Source organism: Mandrillus leucophaeus, unplaced genomic scaffold (assembly GCF_000951045.1).
Source record: "Mandrillus leucophaeus isolate KB7577 unplaced genomic scaffold, Mleu.le_1.0 Scaffold1189, whole genome shotgun sequence".
NCBI lineage: Eukaryota > Metazoa > Chordata > Mammalia > Primates > Cercopithecidae > Mandrillus > Mandrillus leucophaeus.
In genome coordinates, this window is record NW_012100198.1 from 258722 (window position 1) to 271110 (window position 12389).

Here is a 12389-nt window from a genome sequence, read left to right on the forward strand (position 1 = left end):
CGGCTCACTGCAACCTCTGCCTCCTGGGTTCAAGCGATTCTCCTGCCTCAGCCTCCTGCGTAGCTGGAATTACAGATGCACGCCACCATGCCTGGCTAATTTTTGTGTTTTTAGTTGAGACTGGGTTTCACCATGTTGGCCAGGCTGGTCTGGAACTCCTGACCTCAGGTGATCCACCCGCCTCGGCCTCCCAAAGTGCTGGGATTACAGGCGTGAGCCACTGCACCTGGCCAAAATTTTTTAAAGAAAAAAAACTGTTCGAAATTAAACTTACCCCTCCTTGCTTCATAGCTTTTACGTGGAATAGGAGTTTGAATTAACCAATGAAAACAGATCCATTACTACTCCCAGAGAATCCAATCCAAAAAGCAAATCTAAACAACTGGGCCTCTCTGTAGACTCTCCCTGGGCAGATGAACTGTTTACAGAGATGAAGGTAGAAGATAAAACCGTGGATACTATTCAAGAAGCGAGTGGAGCCAGCCAGGGAACACAGGCTCTGAAGCAGGAGGCATGAGGCATTCTCCTCCCAGCCTGATTCAAAAGGGCTTGGCGCTGTCTTCCTCAGCTGAAAGGTGCCGTCCTGAGTTGACAGTTAGAGCAACACTCCCTTGACCAGTGCCAGGTTCACACTGACAGAGGCCTCTCTTTTTAGGACTCTATGGAGACAATGCCCTTTTCTTGTTATGTGAAAAAAAACCTTTTTCTCTTATGAATTTTATTCAAGTTTGAAAAGATGCTTATACGTTATCTGCTGATCTTTATGACTTTCACCCTCAAAGGGGTAACATTACCCAGCAGTTTATGCCAGGGCTTCCTCAGCTTACCAATCAATGACAGTGTTGCCAACTTTGAGGCTCCCCCACAACTCCAGTTTGCAAATGTTTTTTACAGGCCTCCCTCCACTTCAATGTCTATACCAATTGCTGGCGAATCTGAATCTTTGCAAGAAGATAGAAAAGGTGGAGAGACTCTCAAAGTGCATCTTGGAATAGCAGGTATGGATGTGTGGCTTACTGGTTTTGTAATTTGTGAGAGACTACTTGATGCCCTAAAAATTCGCAAAGCCCTTCCAGATTTAAAATTGTGTGGATATTTGACTTGAAACAGGCCAATAAGAATCAGCAGTTTTAATTATGTAATTCTTGGTTGGTCCAGTGCTTTATTTAGTCTAAAGTATTGTGCTCTGACAGATTAAAAACTAGATGTTACAATGACACTCCGGTCATCACTGTATGCATCTACCCCCAACAAGTACAACAGAATACTACAGGATTTTTTCCATTTTTCCTATTCCATTACCCTGCAACTTCTGTAAAGCAACTTCTGCCTCTCAGGTGTTGCTCCTCTTCCATGAATCGTTTTCCCTCTGTCAGTGGTTCTCAAGCCCTAGTGTGCATCAGAGTCACCTGGAGGGCTTGTGAAAACACAGGTTGCTGGCGCAGCAGCCAGAGTGTTTGATTCAGTAGATCTGGCTTAGAGCCTGAAGTTTTGTATTACTAAGACATTCCCACAAGACCCTGATGCTGCTAGTCCCTGACCACACCTTGAGATGCACATTTCCAGGCACACTTCTGGCAGCAGTCAGAATCTGCTCCAGAAGTAAAAGCGTGGTGGGGAAAATGTCAAGGTCACAGGAGGAAAAGGACTTAGGAGCTTCCCTCTGTCTTCAGTATTACGGGAACAGGATGTATTGTTGGAAAGAAGGGAAAGAAAGATGAAGTGATATAATTAACCCTTTCACTACCTTTTAAAATATGCAAATATATGGTTTCTTATAAATAATGGTGACTCTGAAATGTCCTGTTTTGGGATCAGTGGATCTTTTGGGAACTTGTAACCATTCCATTAGCTCCTTCTCTTCAGCATGTAAATATTCTGAATTCTTTCTCATATTGAAAAAATAAAAACAAAAACTCCTTAGCCCTACATCCTTCTCTATCTACTGCTCTCCCTTAGGCTCCAGCAGGCTGGCACATGTGCTCACATGCTCTGTGTCTTTCCCCACCCTGCCCCAAATATATAGAGACCTCTCTCTCTCTCTCTCTCTCTCTCTCTCTGTCTGTGTGTGTATGTGTGTGTGTGTGTGTGTGTAGAGAGAGAGAGAGATCAGCAAGAGATGATATATGTACCACACATTTCTTATAGCCAAAACTTCTAGAAAGAATATACCATTTATTCCTGAACACAGTAGCCATCTGGCTTCCATTGTCTGCCCTCTCTTGATGCTATCCCCAGATACATGATTGTCAACTCCTGTGGATATTTGTTCTGGTCTCATCTGATGGCCAGTTATTCTTTCTTGACGCTTTCTCTTCCCTCGGCTCCTCTCTGACCTTTCCTTTTCTAGCTTCTTAGAGTCTTCTTCATCTTCCTCCGACTTCCCTTTACATATTGATGTTCCACAGGGTTTGGTCCCCTCACTTCCTTGAGCAATGCCATCTATACCCTTGACTTTATCTGTCACATAAATGTAAACGTGATTGTTTGATGTAAATGTGATCAAATGCTTTGGGGAAAGGTCCACTTCATACCAAATGTTACACTGAAATCCATCTGTTTCTCTTTCTCCCCAGCCAGACTCTTAAGTTTTTCATGATCAGGTCTTATTTATCTCTGTATCTCCAGCAGAAGGCCCGGGACACAGTAGATGTTGAGTGACTGTTGAATAGGCATCCTTAGGTGTCTAATTCCGCATATCTAGCACAAGTCTTCCTACCTTTTCCTCCTGTCTTTTCTACCTCAGTTTTCCTGACACAAACTTCTGCTTTGTTATTGAGTCCTGCTATTTGTACCTATGAAACATCTCTCACTCTCAGCCGGATTACTATGAAAACCTTCACTCATATGCCCCCCATTTATCCTGTTGCCAAAGTGTTCTTCCCAAAATATAGATCTGATCATATCACACCCTTCCTTGAAGCCACTGAACTGTTTCCTTCTTTAAACTCATAGAAAGTTCTTCATCAACAGGCATCTACTTATCTTTCTAGCCTCTTTTCCCTCAGTTGTTATACTACACTACCCTATATACCAACTTTACCAAACAATCTGCTTCCCTACAAACAAGGCATGCTCTTCCTGGTGCCTTTCCTTGCTCAGAAGTTCCCAAACATTGCTCAAGTCCTGGGGTTAACCTCCTCTGTGAGGTCTTTCCCCTATTACCAGTTTGTGTCAGATGCACTGTCCTTTGGCGCTCTTAACAGCTGCCTTTTGGTGCTTGTATTTTTGTACTTACCACATTGTATAAGTTTTGCTTCTACCTGTAAACTCTAAGCATGTATTTTGTCTTACTTATTTTGTACTTCCTATACCTTGTACAGTATTAGGCACCTGACTTGGTAACATATTAATAAATATTGATTGAATGAATAAATTTTGAAAACCAGAAGATATGTGGATGACTTAAGATCTGAGCCAAACCCAGAAGTAAAGAGCGGTGCATAACTCTTGATATGAACTAACTTTTTGAGTTCAGATTTTGCTGCATGTTTGGGTTTGGACCACTGTAGAGATGCTTGGGCCCCTTATACTCTGTCCAGAAATGAGAAACCTTTGCAGAAGGACCAGGTTACTCCAGTAGCTTCCTTGTTTTGCAGCATTTGTTAGTCCAACTGCATGCAGTATCATTTATAGAATGGTTGCTATAATAGCTATGTTACTCAGTTGCTTTCCTTCTGCTTCTATGTTAAAAACAGTTCTTGTTTCCAAATATGATTGTGCCCTAGGGAAAATGGTCACAGTTTTGCATTCTCTGGAAGAAGCCTGGTTCTGAAAATATATAATTGGCACCTGGAATATACACATGATCAGAAACTATTAGAAATGGCTTTGACACTGCCTTTTGTACATTTACTTTGAATCTGAATACTATAATCACTTTCTTAAGAACTTTTATTCTCAGTGCAACATCCCATGCTGTGTTGATTTAAGCCACAGACATTGCCCAAATTATAGCCTAGCACTAGCAACACTAACATTAAAGTAATAGAGTACTCTTTAGCTTGTTGTTGTGATGGATTTTTAAGGAAGCAGTATTTGCTTAGAAACCACACTAAAACCTACCAATTTTGTGAATATTTATAAGAATACATCAGGCTGGGCGCGGTGGCTCAAGCCTGCAATCCTAGCACTTTGGGAGGCCGAGACAGGCAGATCACAAGGTCAGGAGATCAAGATCATCCTGGTTAACACGGTGAAACCCCGTCTCTACTAAAAAATACAAAAAAACTAGCCAGGTGAGGTGGCGGGCGCCTGTAGTCCCAGCTACTCAGGAGGCTGAGGCAGGAGAATGGTGTAAACCCAGGAGGCGGAGCTTGCAGTGAGGTGAGATCCGGCCACTGCACTCCAGCCTGGGTGACAGAGCGAGACTCCGTCTCAAAAAAAAAAAAAAAAAAAAAAAAAAAATACATCAGAGTCGTTTTTATTGGAGAATACTGAACACTAAAACTATAGCAGTTTTAAGATAGAGTGCTGTTAAATGTTTTGAAAAACAGGAGTTTATTGCATGGACTGAACTAATAAGGACCGAAATAATTTTTTTAATGTTATGAAAAATGTAATACTAAGGTATTTAAATACTTTGTATTTCTTGCAATACAGTTATTTCCATTGTACTGACTTAAAAGGATATATCTTATTTTGTAGCTTACTGTTTTGATAATGAACTTGGCAGAGTTTATAAAGTCTGCAGATTAGAATACAAGTTGACCGTTAACTTTTTGGCAATAAGAATGACATCATGTTATGACATATTACAGATCTTTCAGCAAAGAGTGCCTCTGTTCCAGACGAACTTGGTGCCTGTGGACATTCTAGAACATCAAGCTATGCAAGCCAGCAGTCAAAAGTATCAGGTAGAGGCTAACAGTGAAGTTAAATTCCTTATTGTTCCAAAGGGACTTGAAACTGCTGTGGTGTGGGGGAAGGATGTCAGATTGCAGAGTGTTTGATATGAGTATGATATCCAAGGTGATTTTCTCTGACAGGGTATAGCACATGTCACTCCCGGTCATCTAGTTTCTCTGAGCTCTGCCACAGAAGAAATACCTCAGTGGGAAGCACATCAACAGGAGTTGAAAGTATTCTAGAGCCATGTGATGAAATCGAGCAGAAAATCACTGAGCCAAATCTTGATACAGCTGATAAAGAAGATACAGCTTCAGAAAAACTCAACAGGTATCCTTTTAGTTTAAAGAATAAATTTTAATTTTAAAAAAACTTTGTTTTCATAACATAATAAAAAGGAAAAAATGTAATTCTTTTCAAAGATGCCCAGTGAAACAAGATTCTGTAGAATCTCAGCTGAAGCGAGTTGATGACACCAGGGTGGATGCAGATGACATTGTGGAGAAAATATTACAAAGTCAAGACTTCAGCCTTGATTCCAGTGCTGAAGGTGTGTAGATAACTGTTAAGCATAGATTCCTGTAATCCAGGTTTTTGTAATCTGTGTAGTCAGCAGTAAAGAGGCTCAGAACATCATGATATGACTGTTGCATATTTGTATAGTAAATTTCATGCCCATAAAAATCTCAAGATAACTTTATAACTCATTTATTAATGAGAATGATTATTGAATTTAGAAAAAGAACACATTTTAGTTAAAAGTGATCAATTTTAAATAAAACATGTATTGTGTTTTTAATTATGCCCAGATGTCTACAATGTTTGTATACCTAATGATAGGTATCTACATCTGCTTTTGTTATAAGTGCTTTAAGCCACCGTTGTAATTTGGAGGTGGTCTTAGAACAATAGTGAATAATGGAATCCTTCATTCCCTCCTTAGAATTTTCACTGAAACTGAAAATTTGTATGCCACCAATTTGAAAGATATAATTACTCATGTTGATGTGAATAGAAAGCACTTAACAATGGACTTATTTTCATTATGTAGCTGGGTGTAAAGAGAAATAATTAAACCTTACTTATGGAAATTTGTAGGAAGAGCTATCTCCATTACTCAGCTAAAAGAAAAAGAGCTTTAGAAAAGTTGGTGAGCAATAACCTTTAGAGTATCTTTTAAATTGCCTATTTTAAAACATGTGTATGTAACTTTGGTTTTTAAGTTGTTTATTTCTTTAATAAACTGAATTGTAAAATATGGATTATTACAATATCAATACTATTTGACAATAGTCTAATAATTGTGCATGTAACAAACATTTTAAATGTGTATTGCAGAAGAAGGACTAAGGCTATTTGTGGGTCCTGGGGGAAGTACAACCTTTGGCAGTCATCATCTTCCAAATAGGTAAGTAGTACAAATAGTGTCTTATTAAAATATAGACTAATTTTTTTTTTAATCATGAGTAGAGGATGATGGTTGCAAAGTTTATATTAGGCTGAAGCTAGGAAACACAGCAGTAGTTACATAAGAAGAGTTACAGCTCTTAGCGTAGCTCTGTTTCCTTTATTCTGGATATGTTTGACATTATATTTTATAAATTAGTTTTTAATTTCCTTAGAAGTATTTTTAAAGTGTATTAGTCAAGGACCAGTAGACCATTGGGAAAGCTGCAATATAAAAGGACATTTAGAAAAGAGTTCTTAGTCTTTTAAAACATTAATTTTTTATTAATTTATTTTCTAGAGACAGTGCTGTTTCCCAGGCTGGAATGCAGTGGTGCAATCATAGATCACTGTAGCCTCAAACTCCTCAGCTCAAGTGATCCTCCTGCCTTAGCCTCTTGAGTAGCTGGGACCATAGGCATGCGCCACTGTACATCACTAGTCTGATATTTTAGGAAGAGCAAAGCAAAATTACATTCCCAGTCAATGGTGTTATCTTTTCTGAGCAGTTACACAGCCACTGAGCAACTTAAGCTGCTGTTAACCTTTCTTGTACTCTCCTTTTCTCCACCCCACTGCCATACATATTAAGAAAAGTTCTGAAAACCAAATACCGTTTTGCTAGTTATTCAGATGCAGATGAAGAAAAGTCACCTGCCAGACTTACCACTGATTATCAGCACTGCAGCAGGTAACAGTGAGCACAGACACCGAGGACAGTGTAGGAATTCTGATCACTCCCTTGCTCCTTACAGCCTGCTCCCCACACTTCTGTGCACCCCTAATTCCATTCCATGTCATATTTATGTAGAGTCCCTGCAAAACTACAGAGTGAGTCACAGTTTCAGTGGGGAGCCCCTTGGACCAAGACAGTTATTTTATTCTCTCATGCTCAAAACCTAAAAGAATTTTGCATTCATTTCTTTTACTAATACTCATTTTAATGAGTACCTCCTATTTGTCCAGCACATTACAAGGCTCAAAAATAGACTAACAGCAAAAACCTACATCAACAATTAACTACAATCAGATATTATAGGTAGGTAAGACAGAGACATATAAAACTACTTCCAGGGAGTAATGTGAAAAGGGATTTACAGAAGATGTAACACTATTTAGATCTTTAATTGACTCATCTGCTCATTAAATTCAGTAACTGTTTCTTGGGCCAATTTCTGGGTAAGAATGCAAGTAGAAAAGACCAAGCTCACCCTCTGCCGGCTTATGGTCTAGCACATGGGGCTGGCAGGCTATAGCTCATAGGCCAAATTGGCCCACTGCCTGTATTTATAAAGTTTCATTGGAACACAACTATGCCTGTTTATTTGTGTAGTGTTTATGGCTGCTTTGATGCATTACAGTAGCAGAGCTGAGTGGTGCCGCAGAGACTCTGTGGCCCACAAAGCCTACAATATTTACTGTCTGACTCTTTCTTACAGATGAGATGGACAAACTAAAAATCGTAACATTATAATAAATACTGTAATAGAGAAGTAGAGGGAAGTTTGAGAGAACAGAAACAGGACCTCAGAGTTCACACTTGAAGAGAGACTTTGGGAGAATAAAAAATAAGTGGGGTCTTATAAGGTGAATATGATGAATATGAATACTCCTGGTAATGGGAACAAATAGAATGAGTTTATAAGTACAGTTATTATTATATATAATTATAATAAACATATAGCAACTATAGGTAGCATTGAGCATTTGTTAGTTATATGCCAAGCACAGGTACATATATATTTTTTTATCCAATTCTTATATAGTATCTTTCAGTGCTCACAACATACTACAATTAGTTTGGTGGGTTTTTTTTAATGGAAACAAAGATACAAAGAAGTAATTTTAGGCTGGATGTGGTGGCTCACACCTGTAATCCCAGCACTTTGGGAGGCTGAGGCGGGTGGATCACTTGAGATCAGGAGTTCAAGACCAGCCTGGCCAACATGGCAAAATCCCGTCTCTACTAAAAATACAAAAACTAGCTGGGCGTGGTGGTGGGCACCTGTAATCCCAGCTACTTGGGAGGCTGAGGCAGGAGAATCACTTGAACCCAGGAGATGGAGGCTGCAGTGAGCCAAGATTGTACGACTGCACTCCAGCCTCTGCGACAGAATGAGACTGTCTCAAAAACAAAAAAAAAGAAGAAGAAGTAGTAATTTGCCCAAGGCCTTAAAACTAGTAAGTGGTAAAACCAAGATTAAAACTCATGTCTCTTTGAGTCCAAATCCCATTGTACTTAACCACTATATCTTACTATATCTTACCAAATCCCATTGTACTTAACACATTAATAGTATAACACAGTTCAGGTTCTTCTGAGGAGAGGGGGTTGTGAACAGGTATTTAAGGGCATGAGGATGGCAAGCATTTCTGGGCTAGGCTGTAAAGGGCCTCACTTGCCATAACAAAGTTTCTTCTTCTCATGTTCACAGTGGGGAGCCATTGGCTGTCCTTGCAGGGAAGTGACCTATCAGATTGGCATTTTAGAAAAATAACTGGCTATTATTTGAAGGGTAGATCAGAGCAAGGAGAGACCAGTAGCAGGAGGAACCAGGTAGAAAAGTAACATTTATAAGGACAGTGGTATGAAGGATGGAGAGAACATATGTTTTTGAGTTAGAGACTTGGGTTCACATCCTAGCCAGACCACTTATGGGGCCTGAGTAAATCACTTAACTTCAATAGAATTTTAGTTATCTCTGCTGAAAAGTAGGAATAACCATGCCTATCTCATGGAGTAATTTTAAAGGGCAAATGACATAATATACTCAGTAAACCCGGGCTTTATTAATTTAAGTAGAGGAACAGCAGAAAATATAGTTCCAACCAAATGGTATTTTTTTCTAAGAGATAGGGTCTCACCCTGTCACCAGGCTGGAGTGCAGTGATGCACTTTCGGCTCACTGCAGTCTTCAACCCCAGGCTCAGCCTGCTGAGTAGCTAGGACTACAGGCGGGTACCACTACGCTCAGCATTTTTTTTTTTTTTTTGTAGAGACAGAGTCTCGCTGTGTTGTCCAGGCTGGTCTCAAACTCCTGGCCTCAAGTGATCCTCCCACTACAGCCTCTCAAAGTGCTAGGATTACAGGCATGAGCTGTTGTGCCAAGCCTTCAACCAAGAGGAATTTAAATAGTAAATGATCCAAAGCATGGACTGTCTTATGAGACTGCCTGGGGTCAAGTCCTAGCTCTTCCACTATTGATTGATATTATTGACCTCTGTAAGTCTCCGTTTCCTTGCCTATAAAATGAGAGTGATAAATAAGATACTGAACTCATAGGATGTAACATTAAATTAGATGACTTATGTAAAGTTTTTTGGTTTTCATTTTTGAAAGACAGGGTCTCACTCTGTTGCCCAGGCTGGGGCACAGTGATGTGATTACAGTTCACTGCAGCCTCCAATTCCTGCACTCAAGTGATCCTCCTGCCTCAGCCTCCTGAGTAGCTAGGACTACAGGTGTGAGCCACCACGCCCAGCTTTTCTTTTTTAACTTTGTGTGGAGATGAGGTCTTGCTGTGTTGCCCAGGATACAGCCTGGCCCACTTGGGTTTTCTTACTGGGACCTGCATGCACCTGCCTGCTTGTCTTTAGGGACATTAGATTTTTTCTGACAAGAAGTCTGTCTGTATTTTTATTTTATTCTTCCGTATGTGATTTGTCTTTTATATATATCTGGCTGCTTTTAAGATTTTCTGTTTATTACTGGTTTTTAGCACTTTGGCTATGATGTGCCTTGGTATGTTTTTCCTTGTGTTTATTCTGCTTGGGGTTCATCAAGCTTTTCCATCTATGGGTTTACAGTTTTCATCAAATTTGGAATTCTCAAGCCATTGTTTTCCCCAACCCCTCCTTCTGTTATTCTGGTCTACAAATTCTAGTCCCCAGCCCCTCTGAGCTTTGACCTCTGACTCCTCCACTCAGAGAGACCAGCAGGCTGTATTTGGGGTCTTCCTCTCTGCACTGCAGGCTCGGAGGATCCTGAAGGAAACTGCTTCAGGCAGCTAGCTGGGGCGGTTGTTGGGCTCTCTTCATTTATTTCTTGTTTCTTGGGACCACAGTCCTGCACTGCCTGTTGTCTAGTATGTGCAAACTGTCATTTCACTCATTCTATCCAGTTTTCTAATTATATAAGGCAGGAGGGAAAGTCTGGTTCCTGTTACTTCATCATGGCCAGAGGCAGAACATTTTTAAAAGGGCATCTAAAAGCCAGTGTGCCGTGCTGCCCACCATGGTTTCTTCAAATTCTGATTTTCTGTAGGTATGAATGGGTGCTCACTGGCATTCTGTTGAGGAAGTTCCTATTTCTTCTGTAGAATGAATCTGTGAGAAAAGGAGTTTCTGGGCAGTCAACTGAGAAGTCCAGTCAAGTCCATGGTGGGCTAGTAATCACTGCTACCTTACTTCCATTGTTTAGAATTTCCTCTTAAAATGTCATTAAGGGAGACACTAGTCATGGTGGTTGCTTCTGGGCTTACTAAACTCAGGCACACTCAGGGTGAAATGACCAGTAGTAAGGTATACCCTGACATCTTGACAAATTGGGAAATGGGTACCTGGTGATAACTTTAGGCAGTAATGGGCCAGGCATGGTGGCTTATGCCTGTAATCCAGCACTTTGGAAGGCTGAGTTAGGAGGATTGCTTGAGCCCAGGAGTTCTGGTTGCAGTGAGCTTCAGTCACGCCACTGCACTTCCATCTGGGCAACAGAATGAAACACTGTCATGAAAACGCCACAATATTATGACAGCTGAAGACCATCATCATTAACTCAGTGGGAGTCCTGATGCACTGCCAGAGTCAACATATGCTCTTGGATGAGACCGATTTTAGAATGGATAGATAAACATGTTTGAGGAGCACTTCTTGCCACCGTTTGTTGATTGGTCAAGAATTGGGAAATTCTAATACATTATTTTGGGAATAAGTGCAAAAGAATCAGGATCTACACTAATCCAATGTATTAATTATAAACATTTAATATTTCACATAGTTTCTATCCATGATGCCTTTAAACCTTGTGGAAATCAAATCTAGTAGAAAAATACCTAATGCCCCATCTCTCCAGGGACAAGGTTACTTGAAACAGTTTCAAACACTACAGCTCAAAATTTTGAAGTTTTTTTCCTCTACTGTTTTAGGGTGGGGTCTGGAGCTTATGAACAAGTTGTGATCAAACGCTAGAAGTCAAGCCGGTGAAAACATTTCCCAGTGGATTTAAGATGTGAGTAGTTGATGTATCAAGGCATTTTATTCAAGCACTTAATAGAAAATGAATCTCAACTATCAAGAGGAAAGCCAATGCTGATTTCTTCTCTGGAAGGACCCACCACCATCCTGTACCAGCCACCAAAGGGGAACATCTGCATGGCAGTCTCCAGGCACCATGCTGCTGTGTGCCTTGGAAGCACCTGGCTTCTGTGGTCACTGCACATGATAATAAAAAGCCTGCTTTGTCTTTTAGAACACCCCAGTGGAGAAAACAGCATTATACACATCAGAATATCATTTTAGGATTCAAGTGTAAAAATCTGTGATCAAGGTGCTCAATAGATTTGGGCTCTATGGTTTGGTTTTTTAGTTTGAGAGACAGTACATGAATATAACTTAAACCCTATAGATTTGTCAAGATAGGCACAATTCCTGTTCTGGAAATCTTCCCTATTTCACTACCTACAGCATTGTATAAAGCGTGGGTGTTCATGCTTTGAGAAAATGTTAGACTACAATTGAAACATGTGATGTGCTTATTCATAATTCTCAATGTATCAGTCATAAATGAAATAACAAGTGCATTTCAGTCTGAGATATGTGAATGGATGTAATGCCGTTTTTATGCAGTATATATTGTTAATTGTCATTAATATTAGATGAGCTGCAGAATCACCCCCAAGCACTACATAAAAGGCTCAAAATAAGTTTAACACCCACTGTGTTGGGCACCCTAACAGAAGAGCTGTCTTAACTCACGGAATAGTAAGGTCTACTGGTTTCAGGAGTCAAAATGTAGAAAAAGAGGAGAATTGTAATATGGTCAGAAACAGAGAAGCCTTTTCCATGTAAATTCAGATTTATCTGAGGCTAACAGTTTT

General features: G+C 40.1%; 1 protein-coding gene across 1 annotated transcript in view; it reads left to right on the forward strand.

The window, feature by feature from the left end:
• FAM102B (family with sequence similarity 102, member B) overlaps nt 1-11624 on the forward strand; it is a gene marked incomplete at its 5' end in the record, with an annotated part of 42615 nt that extends 30991 nt beyond the window's left edge. The window contains 6 exons of the mRNA XM_011965935.1: nt 895-998; nt 4761-4856; nt 4989-5178; nt 5271-5398; nt 6187-6256; nt 11439-11624. Coding sequence (XP_011821325.1) covers nt 895-998; nt 4761-4856; nt 4989-5178; nt 5271-5398; nt 6187-6256; nt 11439-11481 — 631 coding nt within the window. The remainder of the gene's footprint in view (nt 1-894; nt 999-4760; nt 4857-4988; nt 5179-5270; nt 5399-6186; nt 6257-11438) is intronic.
• Between the last annotated feature and the right edge of the window lie 765 nt (nt 11625-12389).